The sequence below is a fragment of the Pezoporus occidentalis genome, unplaced genomic scaffold, assembly GCF_034315485.1.
Source record: "Pezoporus occidentalis ecotype Australia unplaced genomic scaffold, CSIRO_AGI_Poc_V1 ctg182, whole genome shotgun sequence".
NCBI lineage: Eukaryota > Metazoa > Chordata > Aves > Psittaciformes > Psittacidae > Pezoporus > Pezoporus occidentalis.
In genome coordinates, this window is record NW_026913662.1 from 2,750,926 (window position 1) to 2,772,949 (window position 22,024).

At 40.2% G+C, this 22,024-nt stretch overlaps 1 protein-coding gene across 3 annotated transcripts in view; it reads right to left on the reverse strand.

The window, feature by feature from the left end:
* The window catches only part of FAR2 (fatty acyl-CoA reductase 2), a 134,868-nt gene that overhangs the window by 11,931 nt on the left and 100,913 nt on the right, over positions 1-22,024 (reverse strand). For all 3 annotated transcript variants that reach the window (XM_062615563.1, XM_062615562.1, XM_062615561.1), the window contains exons 3-8: positions 18,841-19,016; positions 15,975-16,154; positions 9,494-9,671; positions 8,090-8,134; positions 3,399-3,517; positions 897-964 (exon numbers count right to left, since the gene is read on the reverse strand). In XM_062615563.1, the coding sequence (XP_062471547.1) occupies positions 897-964; positions 3,399-3,517; positions 8,090-8,134; positions 9,494-9,671; positions 15,975-16,154; positions 18,841-19,016 (766 nt within the window). The remainder of the gene's footprint in view (positions 1-896; positions 965-3,398; positions 3,518-8,089; positions 8,135-9,493; positions 9,672-15,974; positions 16,155-18,840; positions 19,017-22,024) is intronic.

The window sequence follows — 22,024 nt, forward strand, 5'->3', positions numbered from 1 at the left end:
TTCTTTGCTCACTTACTGTTTGCCACTTAAAAAGTGCAAAGACAAATGAAAAGCAAAAGCTGAGAAGTGAAACACATAGCAGTGACCTGCCAGCTTCCTGTATTTAAAACCCAATGATATGAATGAATGTATAACAGAAAGCATCTCAGGCCTTGAGTCTGTCCAACTCACTGACTATATGTAGTATTTTACAGCTGAGCAAATTCTGCTGCTTGGCTTCAGGAAGAGTTTTCCACTGTAAGGGTGTCAGGATTTGTCTTGCTTTTCCTTTACCCCTGCCTTGAAAGCATATCCACCTGAAGAAAAGTCAGCCATGAAAAGAATATGAATCCTTCTACTGAAAGATTCATGATCAAAACTCAAACTGTTCTTGAAGCACACCAGGTATTTCAAGATTTGCCTTCTCAAGTCTACACCAATTATTTCTGTTTACAATTTTCTGCATAGAAAGAGGAAGAATGGCTACTTTACTTCCATAATATACTAGTTTTCACTTACTGTAAAGGTTCTCCAAGTGATTTCAAAGCACAGAAAGAACCCCAAAACTAGCAATCAGAAAAGGAAGATGTCCTGCTATGGCTACAGAGAGCATCTTCTCATACAATTAAGGGGCTGGTACTCTATTCTTTTTTCCAACACTTTCATACCTCTGTGCAGCAAAGCACGTATTTTGCTGGTTTGTTGTGTGATTACACCCACAATGAAAACTGAATAGATGCTTTCCTGAGCTGAATGCCAAGCACCAGCTGCTTTTGCTCACCGGACCCTCACTGCCTGCAGCTGGGCCTCCCACATGCAGCTTAAATGGCACTTAAATATAGGAAACCACCTTTTCAAAGCCTGGCAGAGAAATGCTATTGACGTTTGACATGTTCTAGATTTAAATTATATCTTACCCATTTCTCCCCAGAAGAAAGGGTTGATTCCACCTGTTGTGCAGTTGTACACCAACATGTTTTTTGGTCTGGAAAAGAGAAGTATTATTTTAAGCTGTATTAGAAAAGCACCCAAAGCTTGAAGTAACAGAACATGAAATCTAACAGCCCAAGAAACAGTAACATCAGCTCATAAAAAATTATACTTTTCATAAATATAAAAATGCAGTATAAAATACAAAGTTTTGGTAAGATCCAGTCTGATTCTGGAAAGTAGATGAAGTTAGTAAAGACAGTTGAGGTTTAATAAAAATAATCCATATATAACTCATGAAAAGTTAGAAAACCAATAGGCAAAGTGTGCATACTGACAAATTTCTGATCACATTTTCCCCCCAATAGTTTCTCTAAGTATATTGTAAATAATTGGCCCAAGCCAACCTCAGGGACACACTGTATTTTACAATCATTTTCTTAAAGAATATGATTTTTGCTACTTTTTAAACTCCATTTGTTATGGTCGTGATTATGAATCAATCCATTTCATCAAAATTCTCATTTTAATATAAAGTCTGGTTGTTACTTGGGCATGGAACTAAGTATTGATTACACTGGTTTCATGTCTTCCTTTAATATAAGACATGACCAGCTTTTTCAACTTAAACCTGCCTTGCCAAGGGTGCAAGTGATCAACACAGCATTTTTCTTACTCTGCATTAGCAGCTGAAGGCAAAATGCTAAAAGAAGTGAGATCTGGCCTTGAACAGGGGACAGCAGCTTGGCTGGAAGATACAGCATCTCAGTGCATCTAAGGTGCCTGTGGTGTTCAGAGCCTTTCTCCACTGGATGAGACTGAAGAGACCAGGAGAGAGAACCCCTAAACCTGGGATAGGAAATCTCACACAGCAATATTTGAAAACTGCATTTGGGTAATGCATTTTTAATGGTGCTTTTATTAACAGTGCTTTGATATCATGGCATTAACTGTGTATTAGCATTACTATAATCCCCATCAGGCTTCTAGGGATGGTTAGTACTGATAGGCATGTGTTAGGCTCTGAATCTACGATCTCCCATAACTTTGAATTACTGAGTAGAAATCTGATAGAGTGTTAAACATAAAAACGCTCAGGAATGCTTTATTTGGGAAAAATGCATCATTGAAACAATACGGCAACTCACTAAGGATTAAATCAGTAATACGTGCCCATGTAGAAAACTCACCTAGTACTACACACATAGCCTGATGGAAAGTGCACTGAAGTGAAAGCACAGACTTCCATTTACTCCAGTGGGTCAGGGCCATTAAACACCTTGAAGAGACTTCCACTGAAGAATATCTCCTTGTTGATTTTATTCCCTTCTCCACTCTCCAGCTCAGTCAGTGACCTTGGTAGAGTGCAGAGCTTTGTAGACACTTCTACACTATGTACTGAACATTGCAATTCTCTGCTAGGTTTTAGAATCTAATTTCTGTTGATAATGTCACATACCCTGAAGGATACTCACTTTCTGATTAGATGATTGCAAAAAAATTAAAAATTAAACCATACAAGCTGTTTTTCAAGACAGCACCTAAACCCAAAACAGTCTGAGAAATCAAATTTACAGAAGGCTCAGGCTCTTGATTTTTGTATACAGATTGCTAACCTTGGGGTTGTGCCTAGGTAGACAAAGCCTTAAATCAAGTTCTGCAATTGCTCCTTTAGCCTGTAATTATTTGTGTGGGAACCAGATTAAAACCATGTATCTTTTGCCAGTGAAAAGTCAGAAAAGATGTTATTTCTTCTACCATGGCCAGAGCCAGGAATTCTACTTGTGTGCTGACACTGCTCATGAGCATGTGTTCACCTCCTTTTCCAGCTTTATGAACTAGCTGTAGCCCTCTTCATCTGAAGGCTCTCAGAGGTGTATGTATGAGAAGTTGTATTTATTTTTCCCAGTCCATGTTGCTTTGGCTGTTGCTGATTGAAAGGCACAAAACAATGAGATAAATAAATCTGGAGAGCTGATGAACTGCCTTTTAAGATCCTTTTAGGATCCCTGTATTTAGGTTACTGTATGCGGCTCTTCCTCAGCTCAGAGGGCTTACTCTGTCTTTCAGAGTAAAATACTTATGCCTTTTATTTGCTGGTATTGATTTCCCAGAATTGCATAAACATCCAGAGTTACTCATGTGGTTTACTCTGAAGCACTTCCTACCTAATGATTTAAGGTCAGAATCAAAGGTTCACAGGAAAAGAGCATAAATCCTTAATGTCACTTACACATACCCTTCTAAACAATGACAAGAATGGAGGTTTTTTAGATCATGTCCCCTATCACATGAACTCATATTTATATTGTGTTTTCCAAGGAAAATGCAGTGCATTTTCACCAAGGAAACTCTGGGTGAGAAAATGTGAACCAGAAAATGAATCAACCAGGCTCTCACACAGGTTTTCAATTAGCATCTGGCTCCCTTTAGAGTCCCAGTCCAGGTAATAAATGCCCAAGTCTGGCACAACAGGAGTGCCTTCCTACCTGTGCACAGCAGTATACCACCCAGCTGCAAGGGTGAGGTTGATGGCGACGTCCACTGGGATCATATCTGCCACTGCTTCGTTGTTGGCAATGACAGTCCGGAGAATCCCTTTGCCTGCCTGTGGAACAAAGGAAAACAGTCACTAATGTAAGACCATGGTAAAATTTCATCAGCTTGGACTAAGGAAACACTGTCATGTTAGCACTTTTAAAGTCTGGCACCTGTTGCAGAAGAGTATTTGGTTTCTGTGGAAACAAAGATGGATCCCAATATTCTGTGTAATAAAACACAGTGAAGCTGAGGACCCAGTGAAAAAAACTGGGAGGATAAAAGCAAGGAATTTTCAGGAGCTAAGACTTCCAAGCATTCTCATCTCATCCTTGGTGCAGCTGGCAGAGGGACTGTAGACAGACTCAGAAATAGGCAAACATATAAGTTTTCCTGTATGACTCCATCCCCCTCAAACCCATGGCATGCAGTTAACTTCAGCTGCCCTAAACTGAACCTCAGCTGAACCACACATATGCTTAGAGATTGAAACCTTAACCTGGGAAACCTGGAGCATCCTCTTTTTTTGTTTTTCTTACTACTTACTACTGTTCTAACTACTATTTTTCAAGGGATAAAAAGCAAAAAAGAACCGAAGGAAGCCATCAAGCTTAGCCATGAATTTTCCACTGTTGTGAAAGCTGTGTGATCAACTACCACATTTTTATAGGTACACTGAAGACCTGTTTGAGGTCTTCAAAACTAGAAAGTTTGATGAATGTGCTGCAGACATGCCTGTATTCAAGCAGTATGTGATGGTCATATACACGTGAATGAATTAGAGATTTCATATATTGTGTATTTACTAAAGACTTCAGGTTTGAGTGTTTTAAGTTACTTTATACACTGGAAATGGTTTGGTGCTCCTTGAAAAGGTATGTCTTGATTTCTCTTTATAGCTGCTGACTGTTTAGTGAAGTAGAAGCTACTGCAGCTGAAGCCTTCAAAATCATTTCCCAGTCTGAGCCTGATGTTTCTGGACAGCCTCCCAGCTGAAGCGCTTTAGGGCAAGTCATTGTCCAGAACATAACTTAAATCACGGTTCTGCCTTACAGACCCACTGCCTTGCAGGGAAGGTGGTCTTTACATGTAATATGGAACAGTGAGACAAAATGCCTCAATTACAGTCCAGTGGAAATGTAATTAATTTCATTTTGTTCTTCAGTCAACAAAGCTTCTCCTCACAGCAGTTGAAGCAACTGTAGGCAAAAGAAACATAATCACATTACCTAGAACAACTTGAACTCCCATATTTCATGAATATTTAAAAGAAATATATCTATTTATGGAATGAAATGATCAAACTCGAATACTGTATTGGTGGCTGAGAAAAAAGTCTTCACAAGATCTGGAGTTCGGATTCTTCCTAAATGATCCCAAAGACCATCTGAACCAAATCTGAGTCTGGGGGTTGTCCTTCATACATGATGAACTTGGGCTAGAAGTTAAAATTATTTTGGTATGGGAGAGACACCTTAAAAAAACAAACAAACTGACCACCAAAACACTTTGCTTTTGCTTTCTCCATCCTTAATTAAGGCAAACAAAGCTACTTGAGTAATAAATACAGTTTGAAGCCAAGACAGCTGGTTGTAACCACGCAACTTGCAGGTAATCAAGCTCAGATGGTAATCATAACTCAGATGTTGAAGGGTTAATTTTCGAACTACCAAACAGGAATTACCAATTCACCATATCCAAGCACATTTATTCAAACCATGCATTTATTTCCCTCACCCCCACCCTTTCTCCGGAAGAGCAGAAGTGTCTTGGGCTCCCTAATAATAAAAAAGTTTTCACTTCCAGATAACTTGTACCAGTCCAGCTAAGTTCAGTAGCAACTGGAGATGGTAAAAAACTGTCTTGTCAGCACTCCCCACATGCTTCTCCACACCACAGAGTCTCTGCTCCTGACTGATACTAGCCAACGCTGCTGCCCGTAAGACCAAAGAGCTGCTGGACACAAACAACAACCTGGTGTATGCACCCTGCACCTATTGTCATTGCTGTTTGTTTTTTTTTTTTAATTGGTTAAGTCTTGATATATTTACATATCAAATCATCACATTTCATCACTGGAGAGCTTAGTGCAGATGACATGAATTTCATTATATCTTTATTTCCTATACTGACAAACCTCAAGAGTTTCAATCCTGAACCAAAAAATGCCATTTCTGTTTCAAAACTCTTTCAGTGCAAGTCAAAGCTTTTATATAAAAGGGAAATTATTTACTCCACTGTGGAGACAGTGTTCTCACAGGAGAATGGATAATTGGTACATGAACTCTGAATAATCCTGAAAGATACAGCAAGGCCGTGAGAGGCCCAAGGAAGCTTAAGCAAGCAAGATAAGAAGAAGCTAGAATTCACTGATGTAATGAGAACTGTGGACTGTTGGCAAGCCTTCGAGGTCAAGTTCTCACACCTGTGCTTAACCAATTATATGCTAGTTGCAAAGGGTCTTCAGGACATGTATCCAATCATAATATGCCAAATCACTGTAAGTGCATGTAAGAAATAGTATTTAAGGGGTTAAGGCTTTGTGATAAACGGCTTTTGTCTGATCATATTGATCTCTGACTGAGTCCATGTATTTTCTGCAGCACTACACTAACCCTAGAATCTCAAAACCTTTACTTTCCACAGAGTTAATCTGGAGATAAAGGTACAAGCTGGCATCTGTGTGTGAAACATGGCCTGAGTGAAGCAGCCATTAATTCTGTTGTTGCATTCAGGAGGGCTAGAAAGTTTTTGCTTTGAAGAACAGAAAATACTAGTTCCTGGTATGTGTGGCAAAAGAGATAAGCATATAAAATACAGGCAAGCTCTAGTCTAGTACGTAATGCAGACACTATTAAAAACCTGACATATGGACAAAATTTCCAAATACTTAACCATTAGTTGTTTTTTAACTTGTTGGCAGATTAGAAAAAAATAAGAGGGAGGAAATGCTTTTTAAATGACAAAGTATTTGATTGGCATGTTTTTATATAGCTGAAAGCACGCAAGTTTGGCCTGTGTTTTCTAACATACTGGCATATGATAACATCTATGACAGTTAGCTGCTGTAGTTTGTCACTTAGGTCATTCACTTGTGGGGAACAAAGAGCAATGCAATCGAACTCTTTTGTATGACATCCATCTTGCAAACCAATTCTGGATGAATTTTTGTTACAGACTAATGCTCAAAAGTAATCATAAAAACATCAAAACTCACAGATACCAATACAAAAGTTAGAACCTATCACATAAAAATGTAAGGAGTGAATCTGCAAAATGAAGTAACTGCAGAACTTTATCGTGATGAGAACACCATGAATGAAACACTGAAAACAGTACAAGATGCTGTGAGTAGAGCAGAGCGACAGTACCAGCTTTAGGAGCAGTCAGCAAGGAGTAAAAGGCTGATGGATAATTATTTTAAAGAAACTGTGACATGAATAGAAGCTAATAACACTTTGTGAATACAAATTATGTGTTTTGGGGGCTTTTCAATGTCTCCGAAATGTGGGGTTTCAGATAAAAGCATTAGCTGGGATATACCCACTAATTTCACCGGCCCTGTGGATGCCAGTAGTAACTGTAACAGTTTCTATTTATGCTCTACTTCAGGTATAAGTGAGCTTTTCTAACAAGATGATATTTGGATTTTATTCTGCTCTCCTATCATTCTAGACTATTAATCCTTTTATACACACTGCAGCAGGCTGATTATAATAAATTTTTTACAAAATAATCAAGTTGGACAAATCATACATGAACAAAAATATCTGCCCATAGCTATACAGCATTATGTAGTGACAAATAGACCCAAGGCAACATTTTTAGTTCAGAAACAAATACAAGCCAGGAGAAGAGGTACACAACTTTTCTGTTTTCGTGTGTTAAATTGTTAATGATTGTTTTCATATTACAGGCAATATTTTACCAAGTTATTCATTATTTCTCTGATGGGTTTGTTCCTCACCATTTTGCACAGTAGTTATTTACACCGGTGTTAAGCAAGGATATAGTGAATTATCCATGTGACTGGCAGTGTGTGAACTGATAGTTACACACATTACTTGGGTATACTCTGCACATGGGCAAATGCTGTATAACGCAATGGCAAGTGAGACCCAGAATCTTTGTGATTTGGAATGGTCACAAACTATAGCAATGGACTTAAAAGCAATACATATGACAATAAATGAAAGGATAATTAATGCTGCCTTGTACTGATGGTATGGTAATCTGGCCTGGGAAACTAAGTTCTGTTATAAGACTCAAGTTTTGACACTTGTGATTTACCCTGCTTTCAAGGATGCATCTTTTGCCCTTTCTTTGAAAATTTGCCCAAATTTGTCCAAAACTTTACTTTTTTTCAGAGTTTTTAGAGGCTGTAATTCATGTTAGTGAACCAGCAACATGAATACTTTTTCAACATCCTTTTTTGAGCACAGCATAAACAGGCAGTCTTTTGGGTCCTACATGCATATAAATGTATGGCAAGTGTGTGACATCTTTCTACAAGATTCAGAAAACTGCTATGATCTTTTTTCACACACTGTTTCTCAGTGGGGTTGTAGAGTAACTTTACAGTTGCTATTTTAGGCACTCAAACTCCACTTTAAGGGGAACTTAAATAGTAACCATAACATACCGCAATAAATATTCCACTTGTGCCATTGAAGTTGTCAATCCAACCCTGCAAAAAAGAACAATGATTACTACTTCTTTCAATGACATGTTGCTTACAGTGGCTTTGAAATGGTCAAAAGCTGTAATGCTGTGGTGTAGACAAAGAAGCAACCAGTCACAATGGGTGCCAGCCTATCTGGGACAGCTGCCAGGAAGCTAACCAGTACAAAGTACCTAACTGATTTTAAATAGGGGATGCACTGTATGATACGTCATTCTATCTGCAATTTACCAATCAACAACAAAATCTAATTTTGTTTTTAGAAACCAATTATTTACTATTATAACTTGGCTACAGGAATAAACTCTGGCTTTAAACACTACAGCATCTTGGCGCTGTCACACTTGCTGAAAATGGTCAGTGTTGTTATATACCCTCTGACAGACAACATGCAGATGTCACCAAGACTGATTTAGTTACTCCAGCTAATATCTAAGGCAACTGCCACTTGCGGGAGCTAGAGTTAAAAGCAGTGATGAGCTGTCTGACCTGAAACAGGTTATGACACCTAACAGAGTTCACTTTGTCTTTCCAAGATGGGAGGCTTGGCTTAGAGCCTTGGCTGTATCTGAGCCATCTTTGGCAGGCTTCAAGCTGCATGAAAGCCAAAGGTGACTTTATGTTGCCTTTGCAGTTTGGCTGCAATGTTAGGGCACATTATTCTTACCAGTATGTTTAGCTTAGTGAATTATTTCAGTCCAAAAGTACTGCTGTATTTAATCACTGTGTGGCTGACATTTGTATCTGCAACAGGCCTATGCAAGTGTGAAACCATCAAGTTCAGTGACTACCAACATAAGACAGAGATACTGCACATGACTATCAAATGCTTTCAAGGACCATGTGAAGTCATGTGCACATCAGGATCTCATTAGTAGGCTAACTAGACCATGGAAAGACTCAAAGCAGAATGCATTAGGACTATGACCGACCCTCATATCTTGTGTTTCCCCAGTTAGTACAGAAACTCCCCTGTGTGCCTGTCTGGGCACAGTCCTCTGCCTGTAAGACTGTCAGCTGCAAGTCCAACATTCTGCACCATTATTAGCCCAGCCTTGTTATTATTGCTTAAATGTGTTCTTTTCACTTGGAGACAAGAGTTTTTCCTGAAGATGTTGAAGAAGTCTTGCTGTTCTACTCCAGCACAGGTCTTTTACCTCTTCCACATGTTTTCCTATGAACTGGAGTACCTGTTTCTCAAGCAGGTAAGCAGGTAGACAAGTAGGTACAAGTAAGGAGAGATTCCTGACAGTGCTGCAGCTGCAGCAGTATCACAGAATAGTTAGGGTTGAAAGGACCTTAATATATCTAGTTCCAGCCCCCCAAATTGCTCTCAGCAGAGAACTGGTACATATTAATACTTACTGGGAAAGGCTCATGCCAGCTAGCTCCCACAATGGATGGCCTGATGATAGCAATGTTCAGGTTTCCTTTCTCTTGCTGAATCAGGTATTCTGACAAGGCTTTGGTGTAGGTATAAGTGTTAGGCCAGTCACCAAGCAGCTTGGGTGTAATGTCTTCAATGATAGACTCATCCAGCCACCTACAGAAAACAAGGAGACCATCATTATCTGCTGTATAGAGAGAGAGAAAAGACAGGAATACTCACCTGAAACAAAGAATAAGCCAGTCAAAGCCATTTAAGACAAAGCAAGGAGCAAGGAGCAACTGGTTTGGATTTAGAACAGCTCTGCGGGAGAAAGGTTACTTTTGTCCTCAAAGTGCAAAATAACCCTTGTGAGCTTCATGCTATGCTGTCCAGCTCAACTTCAGGCACCTACACAATCACATTGTAAAGCAATCTCTTGTGTGCTTTATGCTTCACTGCGATCTGTAACAAAAATATAGCAGTGGTCTGATTGAGGTTTCCAGGCAGCGCTCAGCGTAGCCAACACAGTCCCTATATACTCCCAAGTACATTTCATGAGATTCCTGGTAACCTTGAGTTCCTGAGTTGAGTAGCCTTATGAAGGTCTCAAAAGCTAGAACAACATACTAGATGGATAGTATTCTAGTAGCACTAGAAACAGTGTTAAATGATCCTTCCTACCTGTTTTCCACAGGCTTGTTGACATAGGGAGTTAGGAAACTGTCAGTGCTAGCTAAGTAAAAAAAACCCAAACAAAAGTATTTTGTTTTTTGAAACAAAACCACCCCAGTGAGTATTTTTTTTAAGGTATTCGGGTATCTAATCCATCAGAAGTAGTTATGCATATACCTCTTAAAAAGTGGCCCTCACCACTGCAGTGCTACAGTGATGGCCTAAGGCTCAAAGGCTCTTTCCCTGGCACACCTTCAAGACATCTCTGGTCCTGCCAGCATTTGGGTCTAAAGGACAGGAACTGGACGTACTTCCAGAGCCCTTGCACTCTGCTGCCAATCCCTGACAGGCTTTCAGCAGTCTGGTGTTACACCACAGAAACAAAGATTAACTCCTATAATCCAATTTGTAATTAAGTCAATGGAGTTCAGACTGAACGGCTGTGCTCTTCCCAGGGGCATTGCAAGGATACTGTTCCCTGCATATCCCCACTTCACCCCTCCTTATCCTGAATTTCAGAAGCAGGTGGAGGTCAAGGGGAGAGGAATGAGGTTGAAACTGGCACACCTGAAGAATTACTTGATCATATCACCTTAAATGTGCAAACACCTGATGACTCAGGTGGCACACTGCTTTTTGGATGGCTCTCATCAAACACAGATGTAAATACTACAGGAAAACTGACAGATGAGAAAACACTGATTCACTGAAACTGCAGAACAGTTCGCATGCGAGGGTTGAATTCAGTGATCCTTCATGTTTGGAGCACATTCAAAAGACTCTGACAGGTTTTAGAATATAGATTTTTTTTTTTAGCTTAAAAAAAAGGCCTTGTGGAGGCACAAATACCCTTCTTTGCAACCCTAGTCCCATGCTTCAGAAATACGCATGGCAGAAAAAATGTTTAAGCATAAAATATGAAGTTGAACTACACTGAGGCTATAAGCAGCACACAATATTGACTTAATTTACAAAGCCTGCTTAGGCAGCCATTGAACCCAGCCTCCTCAGGGGCTCAGCTAAATTGCAGGTGTTTGAATCTGTTGAGTAATTAATTACCAGGCTACCAAAAGGAGATGTCTATTTCTGCAGAGCCTGAAGACTAGGTTCATTTGGGAACTCAGACTAAGCTGCATACAAGCCTTCTTCCCCTTCCCTTCTATCTGTATATTTTTACTTAACTAATAGATACAGCTCACATGTTAGCATTCTTATGAAGCAAAGGCAGGTGTAGAAATACAAGGAAAAGCAACTTCCCCTAGTCCTCATCCTTCCAGACAGGCCTCTGCATTACTTTCAGTGGCCATCAAGGGGACCACGCTCCTGCCTGTCTCAGGGTACCATCCTCCCAGGTGATTTCATCTACCAGCACTATCATCACAGGAGCGCTGAGCTGACAGTTCAGTGAGGAGAAACGGTCCTCTTTCTCTGTGACCTACTTTGAAGATTTTGAAATGCTAAATCACAAAGCTATGGCTTTTGCTCACTGCTGCAATTGCCCTGTAGAAACAAGAGATGCAAACGAAACCATTAGTAACCTCTTCTTTCACCATGTATACGTGCCAAATTACCCTGCCATACGAAAATATAACTGTGTTAACCGCTTTGCATTAGTCAGATGCTCTCTTTCTTGTAAGTAATGACGGATCTACATTTTCTGCAATAACAAACCCAGTTCTTCTTCACTGTGTGCTGTGCTCCTTACCTCAGCACACCCTTCAAAGCTGATTTCCCTCAGCTTTAGATTAAGGCAAATCTTGCTTGATGTGGCAGATTATACATTTCCTCTATTGGCCTGGCAGCACTTAGAAGTGTGACTTTTGGTTTACACAGATTAAGCCTAAGGCTTTAGTTGCAGGTTAAATATCAAAATACAGGAAAGCAGGGATATAATAGGAGGATAAGAACAGAAAAAAGAAACAGCTGGGAGTCCTATTTGGGACTGTGTAAACTGAATAAAGACTCATACGCATATATCAAGTGCATGGCTAAAAGTATGATTAAATGAGTCTGTTATTGCGCCCATTTGTATGATCATACCCCCTAATGCACTTGCAAAAGGGCACTTTAAGACAAGAGTTGTTTGTGAAAATAATCTTTCACAGCTGTCTGATGCAAAGCATGACATGTATTTCTTCCCCCTTTTTGAAGGGAGTTTATATTTTCTTGTCTGCTTTATTTCCTTCCCCACCCCACCCCCCCTTTTTGAAGGTAACATTCTGATACCTGTTCATCTTTCTCTTAAACGTTCTGTACTCAGATATCCATATATTACTTCTTCCACTTACATGCAGAATCACTCCACTTCCACATCCACTTACGAAGGTGCATCACTCTAATCTTCCAACCCTGCTTTGCCTTCTCTCTCTCTAAGTAATCCTCTGCCCTTCACAGTCTCTCAGTTTTCTCTATCCCATTCTGCCTATGTTCTGTCATCCCAACATATAATCACAGACTGGTTTGGGTTGGAAGAGACATTAAAGACCATCCAGTTCCAATCCCCTGCCACAGGCAGGGACACCTTCTACTAGGCCAGGCTGCTCCAAGCCCCATCAACAGTGGGTGCTCAACATCCCAGGGGCTTTCCCCATCCTGCTCCTTCACACACTCTGCAGCTCCATGCATCTCTTTATACGTTGCCTTTGATTTGCAGAACATCTTCCAAACCAATGACCCTGGAGACAAGGGTCAATTCTGAACAAGGCCCACCTGATTTCAATGCCTTTGAAAGCAGTGGTTTCACTGCTGTGTTGTTGTTGCTGTGACAATACTGTAAAAGAAACAGATGTCATCCTAGCTGAGGGCATGCTGTGATTTCTCTGTCACTGAAAGTACCAGAAGGTGGTGAATTCTGGAGTATGAAAAACAGGAAAAACAGTAAAAAAAAAAAATTAAAATACAGTGAAAGAGTAAGAGCCCTAATTTCTAATTATGTGGCTAAGAAAATGGCCCTCAGTACCAAGATAAACACATAAAAGCACACTCTGACAGCCCATCCTGTCACTCAGCCTTTCTTTCAAACACCATCCTCTCTGCTGCATATGCAAACGACAATAAATAAATTCTTGGTGTCTTACATGAAGCAGCTGAAGTAACTGGGGTAGCCAGGGGTAACCTATGGGGTAGCCAGGCACTTCAACATATTACTGATTAGAATTCAGACCTTTGCTGAAGTCTTATGTCCACAGTTGCAAGTAATGGTAAGTTTCTGGGAGCAGTGAAATGTATTATTGATAGTGATGAACTCCAAAGGACATTGTAAAACTGAGTCAGTGGTCAAAAAGGTGGCAGATTAGCTTCACTATAAATAAAAATAAGGTAATGCATTTAGGGAAAAGTATTCTAAATTGGTCTTAGAGGTTGCAGAACTCAGAACTGGCAGCTGCAGCTCAGTAAGCGCTAGCTGACAGCTCTATGAAATCTCAAGTCAATGAGTAGCAACAGACAAAAAAAGTCAGTAACATGTTGGACATCATCATGTACCGAGAACAAGACCAATGGTGTCATTCTGAAATTGTTTAAATAAAACTTCGAGTTATCACACCCTGAGTACTTCGTGCAGTTCTGTCTGGCCTCTGCACCTCAGAGTGGAATTAAAAAAGAGGCAGAGGGGAAGGGCAACTAAAATCATCAAGAAGATAGATCTGTTGGCATATGAGGAGGCAGTAAAAAGGCTGAAACTCTGCAGTCTGCAGAAAAGAAGGTCCAGGCTGAACGAAATACAGATTTACAGAACTGCACAGGCAGTAAATAGGGCAAATGCTGCAGATACTGCAATGCTATGACTATGGGACATGCAATGGAACTACCAGCATGACAGTTTGAAACAGGTAAGGAAAGTTTGTCTGTACACAGCAGTTGGTTGATAAACTGGAACTTGCTGCCACAGGGGGTTGCAGAGGCAGAGTACCAGAAAGTTCAAAAAGGGATTAAACAAATTAGTAGATTAAAAAACAGCTCAGAAAAGAACAGGACATAACACCCCTCATTCATACAACAGTTCTGGTTTCTGGGAGGCTACAAGGGGAACGGGCTGCAAAAGTACCCAGGCTGGTGCAGTCATCCTAACGAGCATCTCCCAGTGCCACTGTTGAGAGCAAGATACTGGGCCAGGCAGTCCACTGCTCTCATGCACTAGGGCATTTCTTATGTTTTTTATCATGCTCCACTTGCAGAATAAATGATAGATGACTACCAGCTGGAAGTAAACATACCAAAGAATAGAGGCTACTGGAGAAGTTAAAATAGAGAACACTGATTTCTACTAAATTTTCTGGAGTAGCACTTAGTGAAATTATTTCTTTGGACAAACATTTCCTTGAAATAAAATCCCAGTGCTTCTCCTATTGGACATGAATTAATCTCATCTCCTATTACTGTAAATGAAGGAGAAGAAAGATTTTATACCAGCTCTCTGGGTTACAGTTCATGGGTCAGCTGCTTCTATCACATAAGTAGCATATCACTAGAAAATAAATGAAAACAAAACTACAGCTGTGGGAAAATTCTCTAAGGGGAAGGTTTCCTGGGGCCTTTATCAGTAGATTTTGTTATTCTTTGTAATTATTCTTCATTTCAGTAAATTCAATTAAACAAGCTTTTTTTGCTGTTTCCTCAAAGTCCTGGATTCTGACACTGAACTCTCTAAGAAACAGCCCTTTTCTGACTTATTCCCATATAACTCCAGTTTAATACCACAGGATTGTTGAAATAGATAGAAACACATTGGGAAGCTGAAGAGATAAAAGAATAAATATACGGTATATGAAAAAATATCAGTTTTTCCTAAGGTAGCAACAGAGGTAAGGTAGCCTTACAGAAAGCAGCAACACAACTCCATTTCTTATTAGCAAATACACTTATGTGTTAATACACTCAGTGCTGGACTCCCATGAAATCACGCGCTCCTTTTAGAACTGTGCGAAAACATTCAGAGGTAGCTGGAATTGCAGGGTTAGTAAGTGTGGTTTATGCTATTTCCTAACATTTTGTATCTGGAGAAGTATTCTTCAGCTCACCCAAATGTTTATAAAGCATGATTTCAGCAGCTCTCCAGACACAAAAGCTCCAAGCCAGAGTCTGTATTTCTTCTGTTTTCAAAAAATGAAACAACTCAGTAAAGCTAGTTTCAAGATAAAACACAGAAAGGACAGACTTACTGGAGGACATTCTGTGGACAGTACCACCCAAAAGCACATAGGACAACAGCTCTCTTTTCTTTTGGTCTCACCCTCATAGAACCACAGAATCAACTATGTTGGAAAAGACCTTTAAGATCAACAAGTCCAACCATGACTGCCAAGGCCACCACTAACCCCTGTCACTGAGGGCCTCATTTACGCAGTTTGTGAACACTTCTAGGGACGGTGATTCCAGCACTGCCCTGGGAAGCCTGTTCCAGTGCCTTTTTGGTGAAGAAATTGTTCCTAATGTTCAATCTAAACATCACCTGGCACAGTCTGAAGCTGTTACCTCTTGTCCTGTCACTTGTTACCTGGGAGAAGAGACTGACACCCAACCTCTATCCATCTTCCTTTCAGGCTGCTTTAGAGAGCCATAAGGTCCCCCCCGAGCCTTCTCTTCTCCAGACTAAACAACCCCAGTTCCCTCAGCTGTTCCCCATCAGGCTCGTGCTCCAGCATTTTTTGCTGGCATGGGTGTGTGCAGACAAGGCCATACAGCAGTAACAGCAACTATGAACAGAAACCCCACTGGTGTGGGCAATGCAAACAATTCAGAGGTCTTCTGCAGAATGGCGCAAAACCAATGTCAGAAGAAGCAATGCAGTAGGTGAATCCTACTTACTCTATTAAATCAAAGAGCTTCTTGGGTTCAGCTGGGGGTGGGTAGATGATTTCATCTATGCATTTCCGGACACAGTTTGCATAGGCGGTAGAGATATGGATGAAGGCCTCGAGGTTCTGCATCTGCTGGGCCAGCTCTAGAAGTCGCTGTGTGCCCAATGCATTCAGTTGCAGGGCATGTCTAAAGAGAGTGGGGGAAGGAAACAAAAGGTATTACACTTGAAAGAATATACGGAAGCTGCGCATTATACAAATCTCAAATCATGAAAATGAATGTAAGAGAAGAGAAGTGATCACAGCAGAGCAGAAAGCTTCAATGCAATGCAAGGGCTAAACCAGCTTCCAGTTAGATTTACTGTTTTGGCCACAGAAAGTCTCTCAAATATTTTTACTCAATTTGAATGATCAGAGGTAACATTCCTCTAACACTGTTAAATCTGACATATTTACCACCCCTTTCTGGAACAAATATTTCCAAAACAGATGACCACAGAGGTGTTATGGTTCCTATGGTGCCCTGTCAACTTTTTCTTTAAGGGACCACTGCTAAACCAGATAAACATATGGTTTCAGCAAGCAGCAAAAGGTCCTTTGGCCCAGGAAAACAGGTTCATACTGAAAGAAACTCAATTAGAGATAACAGCTTAAATTCCTAAGGAATGGCAAAGACAGCTAATAAGCATAAGAGAAAAAGAGTCCTGGTTAGCAAGGTTGACCTTGAAGCACAGAGCATAACTAAAAGTTGTCCTGGACCTATCTGCAATGGATCTCAGTGAACAGATGTTCAACTCTGTTGCACGCTTTGTACTGTAAGGAAGACACTTTTCTGCACAGAAAGGAAAAGGCTAAGGAATATGCAAACTGTTCAGCACAGGAGCATAAGCTTTCAACAATGCATACAAGATTATAAATAATGCTATTAAGTACAGCATATACTAAAGAAATTAATTATACCAACATTGAAGGGAAATTGTAAATAGTCCTGATGAATGAAAACAGCAGCTAAGAGTATGATTAATGTTTGCATCACAATATCTAAATTCAGAAATACTTGGGTTTTTTTTAGTATCACGCTACTAAGAATAGAGTTTTCTATAGATTTCTTTTTCCTCCTGCTCTTCTAGCAGGATGAATCCTTCTACTTTAGCTACACTTCATATGAAAGCTACTCTTCCGTGTACATTTCTATTCAACCATACCCCTTCTGAGAAGGGAAGAACAGGATTGCGCTCAGAATACAGGCCCAGCACAGATTTCTGCTGATATGTTCAGAGCTCTTTTAGCCTTCCAGGGGAATTTCATCTAACCCTGGTGATTTGTTACTCTTTTTTTTCCTATTTATATTAAAACTGCATCCACTGATATTTCAGTATAACACAGTTTCTCAGATTTCTACCCTCAAGAGTTCCATCTGGAGAGCTCCCTAAATGTACTGAATGTTGATGCCAATAATTCATCAGTTTCTCAGTTGCTGCCTTTCTAGTATCTTGATAGCACTGCTTTTGCACCTCCCTTTTCTATCGGCTCTACATATTCTGTGGTAGGCTTTGGACTTCTGCCCTGTTTAAAAAACATTTTTATATTTTTGTGTTGTTAGCAAGTTGCTGCTCAAACCTCTTATTTCAGCAGCAATATTGTGCTTTCACATTTAACTTGTCAGAGCTTTTACCCATGTGATAGATTTCATTCCTCAGATAGGAATAATTTCATTTTAACAACTTCTCCTATTTTGCCATTTAATCAAATCGATTTTCCTTGTTCTGTTAGAGAGATTTTGACAGATCACAAGCAATCAGCCTTTAAATAGTTTCTACACTGCCTGCAAGCAGATGACCATTTAAACTTTTTAACTGCTTTCTAGCTAGCCTCCTTATTAAAAACGTAGTTTCCCTTTGATGCCACTGAGACATATTTTTCATAGCATTTTCACTCATGTATTGATTTAAAATCATTTATAGGTATTAATACAGTGCGGTGCTTTGCTACTTATATATTCATTCAGGTTCTACACATGGCTCAAGATTATATCAAGAGCTGCTTCCTTTCTGGTGGGTTCTCTACTTGTTGCAAAAAGCAATTATTTATGGTGGGCACACTGGATATCTATTTAGCCTACATATGAGCAAATGAGGACTGATATTAGTAATTGTGTTTTCTACTCTCACACTGTTTTCCAAAAAACTGTGAAGATCTGACAATCCAGAGCATCCCTCTTGGTTTGTTAACCTTTACGATTTGCATAGAGGCACTCACACATCTAATCTTGGTTTAGTGGCTTTTTTTCTGCTCTTCTTTCTTAATGGAAAGCCTGCCTGGGGAGGCATTCCCAAGGGAGCTCCTTCAGAAACTGAGCATTTATTGTAAACAGTTAATTACTCTGAGTGCTGTGTATTTTAAAACTTGGGATAGGCTATTTTCTTAAACAACATCTTATTTCCCTCTCAGTTTCTCAGTGACAAAGAAAGGCCATTAACACTAGCTTTAGAGACAGGCACAACATAGTTTCACTTCAAGCTGTCTCCAGCTAGTTCTGTCAAAATATCTCCCCCGTGACCTAAACCACACTTTTCCCTATCTCAATTTTAGGTCAAACTTAACTCCCTTACTATGTTACAACCCAAGCTTGCAGTACTTCCTTCTGTTCCCATGGAAATCTGCCAAGACACTTCACTTTTGACATGCATATGCACATGACATTTTCAGAGCATTTACACTGCACATTCAGTGCAGAACCACATGTAGCATGGAAACATAAGTGGAGAGCTATTACTACAGCTATACAAGAGATGCACTGAATGTTGTATTATAAGCTATCATGAACTCTGAATTGTGCTCAGTGAATACAGAAAGAAGAAAGGAGGACATACTTCAGGGGTTCATCAAAGCGAACTGTTGCTGCACAGTGGAAGACAATGTTGATTCGGGTCAGAAGCTCCTCTTCATCTTCAGCACTGATGGCCAGCTTGGGCTGAGTGAGTTCAGCATTAATAGGCTTAATCTTCTCGTGGAAATTAGGGCAATCTTCTCGCACCCTGTCAAAGACCTTGAAGCACAAACAGAGAGAGACCAGGTACAGAATTAGGCTACTGAGATCACTTTGATTAGCAGAGAGTCTGATCATGTCAGTCAAACGAAACTGTCACAAAAGAGAATTCCTGGTTCTTTCAGAGGGAGGACACAGGTGAGATGATAAACCAGTTAATTCATTTGTTCTCTCTCACAGGAAAACCTCACAGGAGAAACAGGACAAAAATACAGGAGGTAATGCATTGCCCTAAAGAGACGAATTACTCTTCTCTGCACCACTCATTTCCTGGGACAGACACTGAAAATACTGTATTTCCACATCTCCTGCAACCACTTCCTCTTTGACCTCAAAGGATGCCTGTAGGACCATTAACAGGAGCTAAAGAGGAGGAGTGCAGAGTATGGAGTGGGAAAACCTGTGAATCATTAGACTCAAGCAGTTTTCTTGGTGGTTTTACAAAGGACTTGAGCAGAGGAGAGGAACAGGGCACATTCTGGCTTCTCCTCTTCCTTTGCTACTCTTTGTCTACTGTCACTCTTTGTTCATGTTGGATGAGTCAAACTGCCTTTGGGATGGAAAGATGGGGAATCTCAGTAACTCATACTGCTAAAGCTGTTGACTGCCATCAGCAATTTTGCAGAACTGGAAAGTGCAGCTAGTTGGCCTCTCAGGCTGTCTTCCAGCCCTTTTTTCCTATGAGTATGATCCACAGCTCTTCCCAATGCACATTTTCTGCTCAGCTTTCTACAGAATGACAAGACTGCATCTGTCCACTAAAAAGACCCCTACATTTCCATATACTGTTCTGTCTAATGACTTGCACAACCCAGCTTTTGGCACCTTGCTTTGCCTAAAATCTGAGATGGCAGGTACCCTGAACAGTGAGACAACTGTGCACAAACCTTCTGAAAGAAAATCAATACTGTCATCACCTGTCAGTACCTATATGAAAACAGCAGTTTCCTCAGTTCCTATTTTTACTCTGAGTAGCTCAGTCACTGATAACAGTATAGCAGGTCTGGGTGCAGTTCTGCTTGCACTGTGAAAGCAGATGCTTACTGCAGGTTCCATATGGAAACCTTTTAGTTGGTCAATCTCACAAAGATGAAGCCTGAATTTCAAAACACTACATGAGCATGCTGGAGTACTCTCTGAAAAAAACATCTTAAGTTTTAGAAGCATCTGTTCTAAGGGGCTTGTATTGTTGGCCAACATTGCTGCATTAAAGTTCCTCTATTTGGGAGCAGAGTGGCAAGAAGGGTAGAAAGGATAAATAGAATAGAGGCACTGTGGGATCCGAAGAGGTATAATCTAGATTTCAAAAGATAACCACACTTAAAAGGTAACTAGCCTACTAACAGGAACAAATAAGTACTGGGAGAGGTTGCTGGTGAATGCTGTGTGCTGCTACCTTTGCATGCATTTAAGAACTGTCTAGATAAGCACTGCCAGGAAAGGCAGGAAATACTGAGCCTGCCTTGGGGTAGGAGGACGTGCCAGCTGGCTTCTTGGTAGCTCTGTTTTCTGGGTGATTCCTCTACTCTGTAGCTTACTAACTAGTAACAATGAGTTTGCAAATCTCTTTACTATCGTGGCCTCTTGTTTTTCTAGAGATTGTTCTGTCTTTGATTTGCCCAGTGCTTACATAAGAGACATGTATTAAACAGACTAAAAGACATATGAATGATTAAACTGATATTAACAGCAATATTTTCTTGTATGACTAAGGGACCGCCATCTTCTTGCTTATCTGACAACCAAATTTAGAGAAACCTCAACGTTCTTAGGGATAAAGAAGTGAAAAGAAAATCATTAGCCTTCCACACTATGCGGAAGCACACCCATGTATTTTTCCTTAACACACAGCTGCACATCCTTCATAAACCTGAAACTTCAGCAAGTTATCAGAAGTCAGGACAGGGTGATATTTCATTTCTCTCAGTTGCACCCAACTCCATGTGTATTCCTGTAATGTCTAGGCCAGAGAATAGATTTCTAAACAGAGAAAGCTAATCATGGTCAAAGATGCTGGTGAGAGCCAGCTGGACTGTAGGAACTCAGTTCCCAACAACTTATGTTCAGAACAAGGTACTAGCAGCATTAACATCTGTAAAAAACTTGTCTTCTAACAAGAGGTTGCTAGATTTGCTGTCCAAATATGCATCATCTCATGAGAGGTCACACATAGAGCAAGCCCCAGTGAGACAGAAAATCAAAAGGTTTCTCAGACAACCCATGTAAGACCAACGTTACCTTGTCAGAGTTTTAGGAACAATTCTGCATTTGTTTGTTTGATTGCAAAGAGAATGTAAAACTCCATCCAATGAGAGTTATTTTATACTGGGTTTACTTTGGCATAAATAATGCAAAGACAGAGGAAGAATGAATCAGCCCTTTCTCCATTGCAGACATGGCATATAAAAAGAAGTGTAGTATTTCTCCTGTGCCAGCCTTGATCAAATTTGGACAGTTATATTCTGCCTACATGCCATCTTCTCCTGACATTCCCGTTGCAGATAATACCTCCTTCAGTTTCTGTGCCTACTGCTAGGTATTTCCTACTGCCACATGCCACTTAACAGCTGTAGTTTTCACCCCCTCTGATGATTCACTGCGTTTCTCTGAAAGATGAAGGCAATTTCTAAATGCAAGCTCATAAATCAGCATACTGCTTTGGAAACCTTCTGGATCACAAGAACATTCAGTTCATTGTCACCATTAAATCAGATAACAGGAGCAGCTGTTTAATCAAAGTTTGCACCCTCTTTTATGGAATTTGAAGAATTCAGATTTGTCAGCGCTTTGCAGCAAGAAGATTTAAAGACAAAACAAATGCAGCTTATTCCATACTGTTTCCTATAGTTCAAAGAGAGCTTAACATGAAGATGATGCTCAGTCTGCAGGTAAACAGTAATTTTGATTCTGCTCTGAATTCTGATTAGCTCACCCAGAGCATATATAATAAATCCCCAGTAACTGCATGAAGCCTAAGGATTGTTCTGTCTCTTCTTTTTAGAAGCTGT